General features: G+C 44.8%; 1 protein-coding gene across 1 annotated transcript; it reads right to left on the bottom strand.

Moving 5' to 3' along the window:
• Nucleotides 1-425: 425 nt before the first annotated feature.
• LOC311318256 (lissencephaly-1 homolog B-like) lies at nt 426-16,272 on the bottom strand. The gene is made up of 11 exons (XM_084449533.1): nt 16,135-16,272; nt 11,574-11,881; nt 8,679-8,763; nt 8,474-8,548; nt 8,107-8,313; nt 6,008-6,176; nt 5,582-5,684; nt 4,745-4,973; nt 2,584-2,685; nt 1,940-2,096; nt 426-1,670 (listed from the first exon to the last, which is right to left on the bottom strand). The coding sequence occupies exons 2-11, from the start codon at nt 11,603-11,605 to the stop codon at nt 1,597-1,599; spliced, it is 1,233 nt and encodes a 410-aa protein (XP_084305659.1). The 5' UTR covers nt 11,606-11,881; nt 16,135-16,272; the 3' UTR covers nt 426-1,596.
• Between the last annotated feature and the right edge of the window lie 3,116 nt (nt 16,273-19,388).

Here is a 19,388-nt window from a genome sequence, read left to right on the forward strand (position 1 = left end):
TAAAACATAATTACTTAAATATTAGTATCGGTATCGGGATACTGGACTTGGTATCGGATCGGTATCGGATCGAACCAAATTTTGCAGTATCGCCCAGCACTAATGCCCTGCCCATCTAACCTGGGCTAGCGTCTCTCATTTGCTGCTGCGACCTGTCACTGAACCGTCGATACGCCCTCAGAATACCAGCTTGAACGGCGAAGTAGCACAGACTCTTATGTAGTATGCAGAGCGCAGCGATTCAACGTAATATTTGAGTCTGGAGAGAGACTAACCCTGCTATGACATGTCAAAATGGCTGCTGGGAAAAGGGGACTATGAGGACAAGAGAATGAGACGGGAGAGAAAGTGAGAAGATAAAGGGATGGACCTCACTACGTTCTTAAAACATCAGAGAACAAGAAAAAAATGTATATTTACAGGTTTTTATTTAATTATGTTGCAAACAATGACATCCAGATATATTGATACACAATTTAACTGTGCGTGTGTATGTGCATCTGTGAGTGTGTGTGCGCATGTGTGTGTGTGTAAAGAGTGCGGTGAGACCACAGTAAGCAGAATGAAATCCTGTAGAATGGGGCAGCCCTCAGTGAGTTAACAAGGCAGACAGAGCGAGCAAAAGGGCACTAGGTCCTCTGGGGCAAAACACACTGCAGCGAGTGTGAGAGAGACGAGTCTGTAAGTGTGTGTGCAGCATAGGTATCTTTAAGGTCCTGTGAGTATCTACTAAAAGCCGGTCATGAATGAGATGAAGATGAGCGCAGTGGGAGAGAGGTTTTGAATCTAGCCCTCCTCTGCCCTCCTCCTCCCCAACACGCACTAGCACAGAGGAAAGACAGGGGGAGACATTCTCCTCTCATTATGTACAGACGAGCCATTTCATTGATTTCATTTAAATTTCGAGCACACACACAAGCACACACTCCCAGCCAGTCATGGCCACACGTTTCATAGCCTTTCTCATCCATTTATAATCACTGATGGAATACATCAGCAATGATGGAATACATCAGCGTCTCCAAATATCTGTTTCTCCCCTCCATCTTCTACTTCCTGTGTCTCCCCCCACCACCTTCACACATCTCTCCTGCAGCTCTCTATTGGTCACGGGTAGAAACACATCACACAACATCGGAGGCGAGAAAGTCAAGCCGAACTAAACCCTAAAGTGCGGGACGTGATAGGTTTTCGTGCATCGTGTTAGTAACCCGGCATCCGTCTGTGCCAGTGCACAGGGAATATGTACCCTTTGACCCCATGGACCGTCATGACAACAGTATGCAAATTAGGCAAATTTTAACAGTATACAAGTTTTTTGAGGGGGATTCACCATGCAAGGAATACTTCTTTTCTTTGAGTGTGTGTGACATGTGAGAGTCTTTAACATTTACGTACTCTACATCCAGGAATAATTTACATAAAAGGACGATAGTTATTTTAACAGCTCGACAGGGAGGGGGAGGAAGGATAGAGCCAGGGTAACCATGGTATGGCGTGTGTGAGGCGGGACTTGGGTGGGCGTGGCAGGGAAGGGGGGGGGGGCGGTCGAGGGAGGGATTATAGGGCTGCTGTTGAGATTGGCTGCAGGCGGACTCAGCGACACTCCCAGACTTTGACTGTCTGATCGACGCTGCCCGTCACCACGTAGGGAGCAGACGGATGGAAATCTGGAGACACACAAACACAGAGGCAAGTCAGACTGGATGTTAACACACTCAGGAGCCACGCAAAAGACAAGTCAGACTGGATATTAACATGCAGAGGAGACACGGAAACACGTCAGACTGGATATTAACATGCAGAGGAGTAGTCGGCAGCAGAACAAGTGTGTGTGTGTGTAGCATAAAAACACAAGGAATAAGTAATGCCTGTAGTGTGTGCGTCTCCCTTAGCAGGCTTTCTGAGCTGGATCACACGGTGGTGCTCGCAGTCTTACCCAGAGAGGTAACAAAGTGTTCGTGGGCACACAGAGTCTTCATGCAGCGTTTGTTTTTGTAGTCCCAGATCCTCAGGGTCTTGTCATCAGCGCAGCTCACGATAAACCTGCCTCCCGGGTGGACCAGCACCCCGCGTACCCAGTTATCATGACCCACCTGGGGAGAGAGCGCGCACACACACACACACACACACACACATTATACACATACATCTAGAGATTGTAGCGGTATGAAAATTTCACATCATGATTATAGTGACCAAAATGATCAGTTATCAGTATTATCGTGGTATTGTTAAAATGGGCTGACATTTTTCAAAAACTACTGATGCAAGATAATTTCACCAAATTTCACATTTCTGCAAAAACAATTAGCAGCACTGTGCACTTTTTTGTTTGCATAGACATTAAAATAATGGGGCTTGGGATACTATTGCTAACGTTGGTTGATGCTGGACAGTATTTACAGTGAGTTTTTCCAAAGTGCAGAAATCAAACACCGTTTTAGTGATGGTTTTATCGCGATTGATTTAATTGGATTTTATAATGGTTTATCATTATACTGGATATCGTTACATCCCTACATACATCAAATATACCAATACAAATACAGACACACACACACAGACACACACTCAACTCACCAGAGTCATAAGGCACATGCCAGTGCTGATGTCCCACATCTTGATGGTTTTATCCCTGGAGCCGGAGAGCAGGAAGGGGCCAGGCTTCCCACTTTTCTTACTCTGAAACACACACCCAGATACTCGTCAAGGTAAGTGACTGCAACAACACACTACATCGCTATATACCAGGGCAAACATCACAACCAACCACATAGCACAATGTCCAGTTAAAAGCTAAGAAAGAGCTGGAAAGAATCACTAAGGATTTTAACATGGCCGTCCTGTGATAACAATTAAAGTTGCAGGATGTAACTTTTGCGCTATGTGCCACCAGGGTTCAAAATCAACACCTGCCAAGTGCCAAAAGTGGGTATATTTTTAATTTGGCGTGTATGTTTTGGAAGCCACCTGACACTTTGGCAGGTGACGTTTTTTGCAACAAAATATCAGCATTGATGGTTCAGTGCTTAACATAATATCAGCTTTTGTGGATCATAGCACGGACAACATTTTTGCAATAAATATCCGCATTGACGCAGCGCAAGTAAGATCAGCCTGGGTGGCTCATACAGCGCAGTGAGCGCACAAGTGAATGAGCGGTGCTTGAAAAGAGCACTCTCGGTGGATCTGCTTGTTGTTGTGCATCAAACGAAACGAACTGTAAAATTATTTTGGGGCCTATCTTAGCCTGCAAGGTAAAGCTACTAGGCTACTAATTGGCTTTCTGTTGTGTTAACAGGTGAACCAACGTACGTAGGCTATTCACAGCAAGCAAACCTGTTGTCATCTAAAGCTATGCTACGTTAGCTGACTGGGACTGTCTTGTGACTAGCTAACGTTAGATAGCTAATGTAGTTAACCATATTGTGCCAGACAGCCAAAACAAGCATCACATATATTTGACATTGCTGGCTAGAATAACCAGTGTTGTGAAATATGTTTTAACAACTGGTCAGTTGATATGTTGCACAGCAATCCAGCAGGATAATAGCATTAGGGCTAGGTTAGGTAGCTAGCAAAGTCAGCTTGCCCAGCTGGTATGGTTATAGGCTCACTCCTATGGAATAGCTTAGTAGTTTGTTATTTAACAATGGGTTGGCTACTCACTAGATCAATATTTTCAGTGGGGGATAGGACTACAACACCACCTGTGCTGTGGAACTGTGGCACCAGGAATCTGCTCTGACCACTGTTTTTATTCACCACCATATCATGTTGTTATGCAGATTAAATGTACTGTATGTCTATGCGACATAAAAAGGCTTTCTATAAATGTAATTTTTTGGCTGGTAAAAAAAAGAAGAAGTTTGGCGGGTACAATTTTTCATCTACCAGACATTTGGCTGGTGAGCTAAAAAGTTAATTTCGACCCCTGTGCGCCACCTACGAGGGAAAATTCCATTGCACGTTGGCATCGTTACTCATGTACTCTAGTTTTTATATGGCCATTTCTAGCGTTTCTTTAAATCAAGGGCTTTGATTTACTTAACCAAGTCAAGGAAAAGAATAATAATCGCAGATAAGTAACAATAAGTAACAATACGAACATTCTTGATGGACAGCTAATTATAATTGCTGTAGCAGAGCAGTCTAGAAAGACACATTCACAGATGAGCTCCATCACTTATCCCTCTCCATTTATCATAGTCATAGCAATAATTAAATGTTTAAAATCGTACATACATACTGCAGCTTTAAGCTCAATAAGAATGTTCTAAAGCCACTGTAGAACAGGGTTTTTCGTGGTTCAAAATGGGTCATGGGGGGGGTGATGCAAGCATAATTTTTTTGGGAAACCTGTTTTATGCCAAGTAGCCTACCAACATATATAGGCCTATATTCTTTGCTGTCGTTCTGACTGAGCTCACTTTTCACAATTGCAGGAAATCTCACGAAATGACACAAAATGGATATGAAGTCAAAATGTTTAAGATACTGATAACCTATTAATCTTGATTACTACTAGTGGTCCGAACCATGGACAATGCAAGAAAGAGGGATGGGCTGCAATTGAAACAAGCTATTAAACACATTTGGAGAAGATTTGAATTGCTATTTTTATTCTCAATTTTTTGCATTTTGGCACTGGTGATTTTCCTTTAGCTCTGGTTAAGATCTCTTTCGGGGGTGCCAAAAATTCCTCTATTCAGGAAAAACCCTGTAGAAGTATTTAGTGTACCTCTGAGCCTGTGGCCTCCAAGATGGTGGGGTGGGCGCTGTCGGGTGCCCAGGCGATGCACTCGACCACGTGCTCGTGCTCCCGCAGCTCCGCCTTGCACTCCTTGGAGGCCGCCACCCACACGCGCACCGTCTGGTCGTTGGAGCAGCTGGCGATCAGAGAGCCATCCTGGTTGGGCCGCACCATGCGCACCCACTCTCTGTGGCCCGTGAAGGTCTTCACACAGTACCTGCAGGAGGGACGAGACCGGCGTTAGGCGTTTTACTCACACACACACTCGCACGTTACAAGGGGTGGATGGCCCTGTGAAATGGGATAGTTACAGACCAAACAAAAGCTCTGGTTCATTTAATACAGAAGTGTGCTATGGGTCATGATTACAGTCTGTAGGTTAACAGTGTGGATTATGATTAGTCCGTAGGTTGTTAACCATGTGGATTAGGATTGCGGTCTATAGAGCCTTTCAATTGAATTTTCGGTCACTATGGCAACAACTTGGTCCAAATAAACTTCCGGTGCATTAATCTACGATAATAGTCAAACGCTAGTAAATCGAAAATAAAGTGTCCAAATTAACATTGGGACCTTGTTGTCCAGTGGTGGGATTATTATTTACATATCTCAACTGATCTGCCTTTGGGAGGCTCAAGAAATAGCTCCTTAACATTTTTAACATTAGCTAGCTATCTAGCTACCGCTGCTAACGTTAGTTAGTTGACGCAAACCGGATGTTGAGATGGACCAAAGTGGTGTTATTGTTTTGAATATGAACGGTCCATGAATCGGTCTATAGGTTGTTAATGAATTGGTGTGATAATTCTTGTCCTCTTCACTCACCCAGTAGCCACCTCCCACATCTTGATGGTCTTGTCCCTGGAAGCAGAAACTATGTGGTCCCCGTTGGGCATGATGGCTACAGATGACACGTTGTGGTCATGACCTACGGGAGAGGCAGCAGAGACGATAGCACGGTCAGTGGTATACGAAGATCAGGGCCTACTTTACACATAGAACTTCTGCAAAACCTAGTCTAGCTGCTAGGACTTGGGGTTACAGCTGCACAGACTTTATCAAACATCTGTACAACCAGTGTGTCTTCTAATTATGTATGTCTTCATATCAGGGTATTGTATAGTGTGTGAGCCAGTTCTCTCTAGGGGAAACATCAATTGACTTTTAGGCACAGCTATACCTACTTCACATTGTGTAACGGTGCTTAAAAGTTCATTTAGGAATGATAAAAGTTCTACTCTACTCCCTTACCGTGCATGGTGCGGATGCACTCAAAGCCCTGGAAGTCCCACAGTTTGATGGTCATGTCGGCAGAGCAGGAAGCCAGCAGCTTGCCTGTCTGGTCGAAGGAGATGTCCTGCACAGAGTCTGTGTGGCCCTTCAGAGTACGCTCGAAATCACCTGCCTCATAGTCCCACACCTACAGGCACACACACACACACACATACAGTACCAGTCAAAAGTTTGTACACACTTCCTCATGAGAAAGTGTGTCCAAACTTTTGACTGGTACTGTACACACACACAAACTCATTAATTATCCCCTTTTGAGTGGAAACAATAGAGTGGAAACAATTACCCCCCCACTCAACCCCACCCAAAAAGTTTCCACTAGAAAAACATTTCCGGACAAATTAAAGATTTCCTGGACATAATTACATGCATCGAGTGCACAAAATATTAATATTCATATATTAATATTAAGTAAGACAGGGAATATTAATATTAATATATTAATATTAAGCCAATGTATGAAGTTGACATTCGGCAGGTGTATTTCTCAGGACCGTGCAGTTTCACCTGTGAAGTTGTTTGGATCAGCGGTCCTCGACGGGCGCTGTCCGCACACTTTTCTACTAGTTCATAATAATAATGATATAGAATTTACACTCATGATCTCAAAATACAAATCTGAAAGCTAGAGCATGTGCAAGGAATGATATACTGTTTCTGTATTCTGCAATTAAAATTAAATTACAGTGTTTATTTGTAAGAAATGTGTGACTCTCAGGAGCTATTTTAGACTAGTCATTGCATCGGTTTGAGACTTGTCATTTGGTTTGAGGCTTGAAGAAAGTTAACTGTAGGCTATGTAATGACTGGGGTAACAACAGCTAAAACATTAATAAAAAAAAGACGTCTATATCTTTGACTACACTAATTCGTCTGTCAAGCATTAGCCTGCTGACATTTATTTATCCTCTTCATTTCTTTATCAATGTTGAACTCTTGCTCTTGATGCCCCAATGACACCATTGCCAACATCAACCTCGAAGATTGAAAGGTGAAGTGCTTGTATGAAGTTTTTAGGCTGAACATGCACACAAATTGGCTATCCAGCATAATATTTTTAGCAATCGCATTAATACAATTTTGAGCTTAGGTCTAAATAGACTGGCCTACATTTATTTTCTTAACATTTTCAAAAGGCAATGATTTGAGTGGGACTTTTTCTCGGACATTGTCACCGGCTGCATTTGAAATTGTCGGACATTGACTATTTTTACTGGCCAATTATGGGCTGATGTAAAGACTGATTACTGCTTCCTCTTCAAAAGATAGACCGATAGAGTGGGAGAGAGACATCAAGACATTTCCCAGGGTGCATCCCTCCATGTCCTTAAGTAGTGCCAGCGTTGCCCTTAACAACAAGTGCATCAGCCCGCCTCCACAGACAGGCAGTGACACAGCAGAACAGAGAAGGAGAGAGGGAGGGGGAGGAGGAGTGGGGAGGGATGGGTTCAGAGGAGGAGAGGACACAATAGGAGTGGGAGGGAGTGTAGGCTTTTGATCTGCAGCACATCTACCTTAAATGAGAGACTTGGCCGTTGTCTGTCTGTCTGTTTCGCTCTCTCTCTCTCTCTCTCTGTGGCACGATTATGTCGAGGACTGGCTGATGTATGCCCCGTGGCACAGTAATTATTTTATATAAACGTAATAAATAATGAGGAACTTTAACAAAGCCAATGTCTCTTCCACCATTTTGGATCACAAAGACCCTCTCGCGGGAGTTCCCAGGCTGCAGTGAAACACCAGTGGAGCTTTAGTACACCGCCTCCTCGCTTAGCATCTTGAGGGTGCGTCCGCTCGACAGAGTGCTGCCGTGGCGAGGCGGACGCACTAGCCGAAGCTCAGGCTGGAGCCACTCAGAGCTGCTCCTCCTCCTGCAATCACCCGTCCGCGGACCTCGCCAAGGTTCTGGGCTAACTTTTCGAGCAGTAGTACTGGGACAGCAGGTGGGTGGGCGGTATTGCATTGTAACCGCAACAGACACCTACACTAGTCTTTGAAATGCACAAACCAAGGTGTACTGCATACAGAGATATTTCTTCAAATACACACACACACACCTTGATGGTGGCGTCTTCGGAGGCTGTGACCATGACGGAGAAGACGGGGTGGAAGATGACGCGAGTGACCGGCGAGCGGTGGCCGCTCAGGGCGTATCTCTCCGGGGGACGCGGGATCCACTCCTTAGGGTCCCTCTTCTGACCCACCGGACCCCCGTGGGTCATCTCCTCCTTGGCCTCGTTCAGCTTCGACTCCAGCTCCATCACCTGGGGAGGGGATAAGAGGAAACAGGGTTGGGATTAGGGGAAATGGGGTTGGAAAAATAGGACTCGGAGACAGAGAGGGAGAAACATGAGGTTGAGGAGGAATTGAAGTGTGTGTCAGGTTTCCATGAACACAGATTCTAGCAGACTTGGCCTACTGTACCTTCTTTTGTAATCTGATGACAGACGTCCATTTCTTCTCCAGAAGTCCAGCGTACTTCTTATCTCCCTCTTCATTCTTAGAGACACAGAGACAGATAGCTACCAATGGATCAATGTACCTTTGTAATCAGGAGAATCGCGGTACCTGTATGACAAAGTTATGCCATTATATTAAACGAGTGTTCCCAAACCAGGTGTAGTCTTACCACGTCTACTTCAGCCTCTTTCTTGAACGTAGAGTAGGCCTCCTCGTATCCGTTGGAGCGGAGGTAGTCTGCTATCGCTCGGTTTCTGACAGACAGCAAGAGAGAGAGAACCATAGTTGTTAATTTGATAGAGAAATATTAATTCCACCTTTAGTGAAATGTTGGTTCCACCTAGAGAGAGAGAGAGAGAGAGAGAGAGAGAGAGAGAGAGGGAGAGAGGGAGAGAGGGAGAGAGAGAGAGAGACAGACAGCCACACCCTGTCTGGGAGATGGTGTGCTGCAGTAGGAGTCGGTGTTCCACCTTAAATGTCAGTAGGGAGTCAAGAGCCAGTGAAATTAGAATGCTCTTGGAACTGAAGGAGGACTGAATCATAGGGAAAGTGTGTTTTTGGTTGCCATGGAAGCCAGTCAACCACTAGAACGGAAGAAACACTCAAACTGAGTCCAGAATGTATGACTTAACGGACCACAGAGACAAACAGACGCATAGTTATATAAATGAGAGGGTCAGTTCCTTTCTCAAATGGTGGGTGAATATTTCATGAGCTCTAAATTTAGGTTGTGCGACGTCAGCACCCCTAGACTTGCAGTCAGATGCATGTAATCTGTATGCAGAGTGTGTACACGGCACACACACACAGGTGAGTGTGTGTGATGATGAGATTGCTGGTCTGTGGTTCAACAGTGTGCCAGTGACTTTGTTTATTTGGTCAGCTTTGGCAAGGTGCAATACAAGACTGGAATGATTCACCAGACACCGATTCTTGTCCGCAGAGCATGTAGAGCTTTACAGCAGGTACCCAGAAATGTGTTTCTCGCATACAGATGTCAGCAGACCACAAAAAATATACAGCACATTCAGAAAGTATTCAGACCTGTCTTAACACATGCCTACAAGTACGCAAAAGTCAGGCTTAATTTTTTATTAAAATGCTACAAGTGCAAAAGCATGTTTGCACGCATTTCCCTATCGAGTTTTAATGTATTGTCATGGAATTTGAATGGATGGGAATACTAGCTATCACCAGCTTGCTAGTTAGCTAACCTTAGCATATGGATAGCTACCTAGCTGCACTTTGGTACTGAGGATAACATTATTTCTCATTCCCTCTCTCTAACCTTTCTTATTATTTATTATTATTTTGTTGTCTCCAGCGGCTGCCATTATCGTCTCCAGTGGCAGTCGTCTGGAGTCAGCCTACGTTTTCGCATGCCTATTTCCAGAGCATGAATGGTGTGATGCATTTGTGGATGTGCGGCACTGTAAAATAGGTAACCATCTTGATGGCCTAAAAGTGATTAATTAAGCTCAATTCATAATGGCTGTCTGTCACAGCAGATAATAGTGCTCCGCTGATCTGTGCTGTGAGCCTCTGCTGCATGCACGGAGGGGCAGACACCTTCAGTATCGACTGCGGCAAATGGACTGCACTTAGGCTATAAAGACAGTGCTTTTGTCCAAAGCGCTTTACAATGGCCTCACATTCACCCGTTCACACACACATTCACACACCAATGGTGTCAGCTGCCATGCAAGGTGCTGGCCTGCTCATCGGGAGCAGTTTGGGGTTGGGCTGAATCTCATCCACAGCCGCCCCACTGTGATTACTCTATAACGAGTATTGGTAACACGTTGGCGATTTTAGCTTCTTTATTTGGTGAACGTTGGCGCTGCGCTCATATGCGAAAATGAACAAAATAGGTTTTCTTTCTATGAAAAACGTGCAGAGCAAAAATGACGGTGAGGGGCGGCGGTGGGCGAGTGATGTAGTCGGTGAGCAAACCCAAACACCGTGGAACACCGGTAACAATGACAACTGCGGCGACCCTACACAGCTGCTTGTTGTCTCATTTGACTCACGATAGCAAGCGAACGTTAGCCTAGCACACGTGATGTAAGCCAAGTAGATCAGACACTTCTTACCTCCCTCCGGACCTCCCCCTCACCCCCTGGACCTCCCCCTCTCTCCCTGGACCTCCCCCTCTCTCCCTGGACCTCCCCCTCGCCCCCTGGACCTCCCCCTCTCTCCCTGGACCTCCCCCTCTCTCCCTGGACCTACCCCTCTCTCCCTGGACCTCCCCCTCGCCCCCTGGACCTCCCCCTCTCTCCCTGCCACAGCTCCACTCCAGTCCTGTGGGAAACACTGGGTATATGGATCACTTTAGCAGTTGTTTCTCCTGACTCACTTTCTCAGTCAGTTCAATAGGAAAATCAGTTATCCGTACATCCAAAAAATCCCAAATCACTACAGTATTAATAATGGATATAATCAGTGGACCACTGTAACTCATGAGCAGCTGTATAGCAGTGTCTGGTAATTTCACATTCACTATCAATGCTTTGCTTCCAATGGAGTAATAACTGACAAGCTTATGATAGAACTATAAAAAAAATATGAAAATTGATAAAACCACCATATATCAACCAACTTCAGAAGAAAGAAGATTCTACCATATCTGACTAGTTTATAAGAGCCTGAATCTATCCATGATTTGCCAAGCAGAATTCACAGATTTGCTCACATAACTGATACACTGCTGTCTCCCTCCCCCTCTCCTCTCTCCAGACATGAGGGTTATGAAATATTCACACTAACTAGCCCAGTATCCCATGAAGCACCCCCAGACACATCTACAAGTCCGTCCACATTTTCTACATGCTTATGTGCGCTTACTTACACACAGTAGATCACGGAAGCAATGCCATGTACATTTACATGTGTTTCCTATGTTAAATGCAATTATAGTGAGTCGCTTTGGATAAAAGTGTCCGCTAAATGACTGTAATGTAATGTACGTACTGTAAAAACTTGAGGCCAATGGTTGAAACATGTTTGGCTATACATTTCCAAGTGTGGCTAGCTGTATCTTCCCCAGGCGTTAACGTATACTCACAGTTCATCTCTCTGTCTCTGAGACAGCACCATGGTGGCTGCAGGAGCTCCTCTCTCCCTCAAAGGGAGTCGGGGTGAGACCGGGGTGTGAGTGTTGGAGTGTCCGGGGCGTGGGGGGAGGGGGGGAGGGGGCGGTGATGCTGCGGACCGCAGTCAGTCTTCAGAGAATCAGGGGTAGAGAAAGGTGTGCCTCTCAAAAGGGGGCAGGGCCACCGCTACGTCACTCAGGAGTCAGTGGACACGCCTCTTCAGACTTCAGGAACTCAAAGCCAGACCCAGAGAAAGTCAGCGAATAAATCTACCCATCATCTGCAGGAGAGATAGGTGAGGGAAGAGGGAGAAGGGAAGAGGGGGGAGAGGGGGAGAAAAAGAAAGGAGGAAAGGCAGAGATTCAGTTAGCCAACTGTCCTAGACAACATCGACCGATAAAAAGTGCCCATTACATTAGTCATTTAGCTGACACTTTTAGCAACTTACAATAATTGCATTTAACGTAGGAAAAGCCAATTCAATACTTGACAGAACTCACAAGTGCCCAGTGAAACCATCGTTGTCAGTTATTCATTACAACCAGCAACCTAAAGTATACAGTCCTTTAGGGTCCCTCCACAACATTTTAGTCCTTCGAGCCAGATAGCACTTACCCAACCATCTATTTGTTAAAGGTCACTTTTGAATGATTTTAACTAATAATAAATGTACAAAAAAAAGGAAAAAGATTTTACATTTGGAATCGGAAAGTTCCACATACAGATGTAACTGTATGAAAATTTCACATCACGATCAGTGATCAAAATTATCACGCTTATTGGTATTATCTTGCATTGTTAAAATGTGCTGAAAATGTTCAAAAACTACTGATACAGAAATCTTACCAAGATACCAAGATTGATGCTGGACAGTATTTACAGTTAGTTTTTCAAAGAGCGGGAATCAAACACAGTTTTAATGATAATTTTATCACTGTTTATCATTATACCAGTTATTGTTACATCCCAAGTTCCACATTAATTCTGGGACGGTTTAGATTGTATTTCGGGACGGTTCAGGGTGGATGGTGAAAAGAGTTAGGTTAAGAGCCCTGGTGGAAATGAAACGGAAAGGAACAAAATCAAACACAGCCTTGCTGATTTTGTACCTAAGCCTCAAGACTGCTGGCACTTGGATCCACAGAGGTGCTAAGCTGCTTAAAGACCAGACCACCAAGAGTCTGGTGTGTGTTGGAGACCACTAGTCCCCCAGACAGCTGACAGTGCACAGAGGAGAGGGGGCTCAACGGTGGCTAACAGGATTAACCTCAGACACCAAGTGGACCTTCGCAGGAAAAATCTGCATGTAGCTGTCTGTCCGGGTATGTTTGTGAGTCAGTCAACTCTTCAAAGCGGCACTGTGGGCTAAAAACTGTAGGCACAAACGATGACCTTGTCTGTAATATTCTGAACCTTTCTAGAAAATAGACAGTGATCATGGGATCTTGTGGATTTAAAAGACCAATTCAGATGAATAGAGCCTGAAAACAAACACTATTGATGTGGGAGCATAGGGAAAACCACATTCTGGGCTGAGCCAGGTCCAAATTAACCTGACATGCCAGATGGTTTGCTAAATTGCTTTGTATAACCATCTGGGAACTCTCTGTTGGAAACTGTTTGGAAAAGGGCAGACACTTTCAAAAACACTTGGCAGGTGATTGGATGAACCATCTGTCTATCACTGTCTATCACGCACCAACTTCAATCGCTCCTCGCTGTCATAAACCCACCCAGCATAGGTGTTTGCATTTCAAATTCCTCAGAACCACTGATTGACGAGATCATTTTCTGAGCTGGCACAAGCGGATCTCTATGGAGAGTATCCAGACTGATTTGCAAGAGAAACAGAATGTGAGATCGCGAAATCAGGATGCTCTCACAAGGCTAGGTCCAAATAGTCTTAAAGCCAATTCACACCAATCAGGTCGAAAAAGAGCACTGGGATCTGACCGGTGGGCCAGCTTGGCATATGCCATATGGTGAATATTTCATCGGCTGATGTTGGAACTTAACAACTGTTCTAAATGTAATTCTAAATAAAAATGTGTAATCCAAAATATAAATGCAATCCAATCACCATACTGTGGAGTTTTCCCATAAGAGGTGGAGTAATAGACAAAGTTAAAAAGTATAGGCTACAGTGTAATTCCAGCTTCTGGTCTAAATGATGACCGACACTCACCAAAGCCCCTCCCCTTGTCTGATGATGACCACTGCACCACAGATGAGCTGAGTCGATCAGAGCAGAGTGGTGGATGGCTCTCATAAGGCCAGACTGTCCAGCATAATAGCTCAGAAATAGCCTGCTAACAGCGTCAGCCTAGCCTCTGAACTATGATTGAATCAAGAGGACAAGCTGGTCAACTCTTGGTCATGACACAGCATGGCTTCAGCAGCAGCATGTTTGTGTGTGGCTCAGTGCGCACAATATTAAAGGGTTTTTACAGAACTGAAACACTAATCAAATGCTACAAAGTCAAAGGACTATACATCAGGTATTACTATAAGGACTAAAGAGACCAGTGCCCCCTAGTCTCTTTAAAAGAGGTGCAAGTATTGGCATGTGCATTTAGGCCTACACTTGACATACCCAAAACCATAATGTGTAGCCTACATGTATAGGTAGGCCGGTAACAAATAAGGATTTTACCCTGGCCAACATGAGTACACTCTCTGTCTGCATGACAGATACCAATGCCTTAGTGGCTCATAGCCAGGGGTGAAAATTAACTTTTTGGCTCACGGTGAGTCACCTGCCAAGGGGACTGTAGATGAAAAAATCTACCGGCCAAGTATATATTTTTTTTCAGATAGCCTTCCGAAATCTAGTCGCCAATTGGAAATTTTACCTGCATTTGGCCGGTGGCAGGTGTTAAGTTTTCAGCCCTGCTCATAGCTAAATAAAAAATCTAATAAACCTGATTATTAGTGATGGACTGAGATGTTTCTAATAAAAGGGAGTAAGGTGTTTAAATATAGAGAGGTTCTGTGTGAGCGTTTAGTTAAGCCTCACCTGGAATAAAAGCTTTTAAACTGCAGATACAGCAGTCATGCATTTCCCAAATCCTCTACTACACTCTTCAAGAGCAGGCAGTTGGCCAGCACAGCATGTTGAGACACAGGAGAAATGCTATCTGTGCTGCCTCGCTCCTCTCCATAGACCATGATTATAATCAGAAGGAGGTGGTGGTAGAGATCAGGGATTGATATCCTGCTGGAGGTGAGGAAGGAGCCATCGGTGTAAGACAGCCAGCCAGACACTGTCTGATAAGGAGGAGGAATCACGACGTGTCGTTGATAGACAGCTAAGCCTATAGTACTTTCCATATGCTGTTGTGGAATATTGATCATATCTCATTTTTAACCATATAGTGTTTTTAGCTGGCCATTATCTTCATCGGGCCCAACTCAAGTGCTCTCGTCAGACCCAGGCCCACAAAATGAAGCCCGTTGAGTAGCTAGGCTAACATCGGCAAGCTAGTAGAGCACTATGCAAAATTTGCTTCATGTCATAGCCGGGGAGCTAGCTAGCTAGAAGGCTAATGTTACCAGGACAAGGTTGCAGCAGTCTCAGCAACGCCCTTTCTAGCTAGCTAGCTGACTAACGTTAGCAATGATGAAGCATAGAGAAGCTGGCGTTTTGTATTTTATTTTTATACTCGCGTGACAATATTAGATTTTTTAATTACCCAATCTGACAATCGACCGAACATAGATATATTTCTGACTTTTGCAATCTGCAACGGGCTGTCGTTAGCTTTATATAGTGATAACTCGTTTTGAATGCCGGCGTCCGCCTAAAATACGTACGAGGCCCAACCAATGTCGCCACAAGATGTTGATAGGATAGTGTCGTTTAACTCACAATTGACAGCATACACATTACAGTCATTTATCAGACGCTTTTATCCAAAGGTAATTAAAATAAGAGTATTCAACGTGGGTAGATACGTCATGTATAGCTAACAACGAGGTGAAAATTAACATTGAACCTTAGTTTGCTAGTTTATCTAGCTAGCTAGCAACATTTCCGCTGTCACTGTCAGTTTTCAGCAGATAATATAACGTAGCTACGCCGGTCGAGTACCTAAGACGCCACCCATCCCATCAGATATTGGCAAAACTCGGGTTCCAAAACGTGCAACCCCACTTGCATACAAACTTCTGAATTTCCTGAGCTAGCTAACCAGTGCTAGGTAGGATAGCTTTGTAGCACTAGCTAGCCAGCTAGCAAAGTTTGAATCGTAGCTACCTGTTAACTAACTTATATACATTAATAGCTAACATTTAATACGCACATTTGTCTTACACTGAAAACATACATGTGGTAATGTGTACACTCTGAACAGTGTAATATGGTAAAATGCTAAAAGTATTAATTTCTCAACCTTAATGTTGCCTAGGTTGCTCTAACGGCCTCTCCGCCATTTTGAGACAGACGGGAGGCGCAAAACTGCAGCCAAATCGTCATGATTCTCGCTTAGATTAGAAAATAAGATCTCAGAGAAATGTACAACTAAGCCCACTCACCCTTCTATGTACGATCTGTCCCATAATCCCGATTTGTAATCAAAACAACCGATAAATTATGTTCTTATGGCTGCAGAGAACGGCAGGGTCAGATTTCTTCTCGTAGCTTTCAGCACCGCATTCGTCTCTGGACGGCGGACACGCGCACGGACCGGGGTTGGTTCGTAGACGCGCACGCTCCGGTCAAACAGACTGGTGCTGAAGGAAAGCTACTTCAATGAAAGCATCATTAGCTAAAAAGAAAATGGTCTGAATAAAAAAACGAGAAGGCTAAATATTTATCTAATTCAGGGGAACTTCGACATGACGACTTTATTTTACAACATGTACGGCGTGGACTAGGCTATAACTTCCAATCATTCACATTGCCTATCCCCGTCAATGCCAAGTAGCCAAACTTCTCCACAAAAGCATACGGCCTAGCCAAAGGTAGACTAGCCTGCGGGCTTTGGTTTGAGATGGGGGACATCATGTAGGCTACCCTCTCTGAATGAAAAGAACACCCTCCGGAAGACAGAAACAATCCTCAGTTTCTACAATTATTAGGCCTATTCATCATCAAGGCATATGTTGTATGGTAGCCTACACATGTTCTCCTTTCCAGCTTGAGTCATACAGTTAATCCGCCCACTAGAGTCCAGTAAGGAGCCATTTAGAAGTTCTCACATCAAATTCACATTCATTCACAGTTAGATCAGGCTGTTATATACTAGGAGGTCACATCAACTTCACATAGGTTCATTTTTGGCCAGGTTCTGGAATCAGACGAGCAGTAGGCCTAGACCAATATTCATGTCACACTCTCTAGAACTGTCATTTATGTCAGTCTTAGTTGTTATAGCCTATACAGCTCAATTTCAATGGTCCGACATTTTGTAGAGGGTGTTGGTCCGTCAGTCATCTACACATCATTTGTCCGTTAGCTCATCCAGATGCCGCATGAGAGAGAACAAGGGAAGTCTGGGATCTCCGTCACCACTGAACCCACAGGTCTGAATCGCATCATACACACCCAGTGGGCAGGGTGTAATAGGGTATAGCCTACACCTGTGAGTTCATGGAATGGGACTGTTTCAAGTGAAACAGTAGGCTACAGAGTTCTAATCAAGGTTTCAAGTTAAAAGCATCAAAGCCCATTTTAAAATTAATCTTTTCAACCTGAATATTATATAGGCTACTGTTTATTTAATTTATATTTGGATAGCACTCCAGTAAATAGCCTAGTAAAGAAACACTTACGTCGTCAAGACAGTCACAATATGCGTTAATGTCTGCTGCCCTCTTCTGGTTATGTTTGGTAATAAACTGCCAATCTCTCAGTGTTGCTACAGCTTGCATTCAAAGGTCAGGGTCCTGTCATGCCATCAATGCTCCTGTAGACTGTGAGGCAAACCAAACCTGTCAAGCACTGAGAACAAATAGCCTACCATAGTAACAGTCGACAAATAAGTACACTATCTATCTTGGACAGACAGACAGACAGACAGACAGACAGACAGACAGACAGACAGACAGACAGACAGACAGACAGACAGACAGACAGACAGACAGACAGACAGACAGACATACAGATAGATAGATAGATAGATAGATAGATAGATAGATAGATAGATAGATAGATAGATAGATAGATAGATAGATAGATAGATAGATAGACAGATAGACAGACAGACAGACGGATAGATAGATAGATAGATAGATAGATAAATAGATAGATAGATAGATAGATAGATAGATAGATAGATAGATAGATAGATAGATAGATAGATAGATAGATAGATAGATAGATAGATAGATAGATAGATAGATAGATAGATAGATAGACCGGCCTCCCTGGAAAATTCAAGGCATGGATTTACCAGCACGGGATTCTGCCAAGGATATTGTGGCCACTACTCCTCTATGAGTTCCCGATCTCCACCATCTCAGACCTGGAAAGGAGAGTCAGCCGCTACCTGAGGAGATGGCTCGGACTACAGAGGAGTTTGAGCAGCATTGCCCTTTATGGAAACACCTGCAAACTGACGCTCCCCTTTAAATATATCGAGGAGGAGTTTAAGGTTTTGCGCGCAAGGGAGGTGCTGCAGTTCTGTGAATCAATGGACCCTAAAGTCTCAGGGGCAGAGGTAGTGGTCAAGACCAGCAGGAAGTGGAGAGTGGGGGCTGCAGTGGCAGAGGCAGAGTCATGGTTACGCCATGGAGGCCTGGTGGGAACAGTGACCAGAGGAAGGGCTGGGCTAGGAACCATTACAGTGCCCCGCTTCGACAAAGCTCAGGGTAAGGAGCGGAGGCAGCTAGTCCAGAATGAGGTGAGAGCAGCTGTTGAGATGTCCAGCACAGCAGTAGGAATGAGACAGCAAGGCGCCTGGACAAGATGGGAGAAAGTTATGGAGAGGAAGATCTCGTGGGCTCGTGGACCTCTGGCGGGCAGAACCACACGGCATCAGGTTCCTGGTCCAGGCCGTCTACGACGTCTTTCCCAGCCCATCCAACCTGCACTGCTGGGGCTTGGTCGATACTCCAGCATGCTCCCTTTGCCAGAGAAAGGGGACCATTGAGCATATCTTGAGTTGCTGCCCAAAGGCTCTGGGGGAAGGCCAATATCGCTGGTGTCACGATCAGGTGCCCAAGACCATCGCTGATATTATCTGTAATGTCATTGCCAACTGTCAGAGGTCAAAGCCCACGAAGCAACCCATCAGCGCTGGAGAGAAACCAACAACAGCTAAAACAACATCAGGGCTTCTCAACACTGCTCAGGACTGGCAACTGACAGTGGACTTGGGCAGGCAACTCAAGTTTCCTTAGCATGTCGCCAAGACTACCCTCAGACCTGACATCATTCTGGTGTCAGAGGCAACAAATAACGTTGTCATGCTGGAGCTCTCCGTGCCTTGGGAAGGAACGTATGGAGGAGGCCTTTGAGCGAAAGAAGGAAAGATACGAGGGGCTAGTCAGTGACTGCCACAGACAAGGCAGGAAGGCGAGGTGCTTACCTGTGGAGGCTGGGTGCAGAGGCTTTGCAGGGCAGTCCCTCTGTAAAGCTTATACAGCACTCGGCATCACAGGCGAGAAGAGAAGGAGAGCCATCTATAACAGCACAGAGGCTGCAGAGAGTGCCTCCAGGTGGCTCTGGATTAAGAGAGCAGATCCGTGGGAGAATGCTGCTAGGGCACAAGCTGAGGCCTGATCAACCTCAGCTGGGTCGCCTGAGTGAGGATGTCTGATGTTTGAAAGACCCGAAACACTCAGGA

The sequence above is a fragment of the Borostomias antarcticus genome (genome assembly GCF_949987555.1).
Source record: "Borostomias antarcticus genome assembly, chromosome: 15".
NCBI classification, from domain to species: Eukaryota; Metazoa; Chordata; class Actinopteri; order Stomiiformes; family Stomiidae; genus Borostomias; species Borostomias antarcticus.

Excerpts from the sequence above, each read along its gene's own strand:
- LOC311318256 (XM_084449533.1), bottom strand. The coding sequence starts at position 11,605 with ATGGTGCTGTCTCAGAGACAGAGAGATGAACT. Across the intron at positions 2,686-4,744 it reads TGGAGGCCACAGGCTCAGAG|AGTAAGAAAAGTGGGAAGCC; the intron begins GTACACTAAATA and ends TGTGTGTTTCAG. Across the intron at positions 1,671-1,939 it reads ACACTTTGTTACCTCTCTGG|ATTTCCATCCGTCTGCTCCC; the intron begins GTAAGACTGCGA and ends GTGTGTCTCCAG.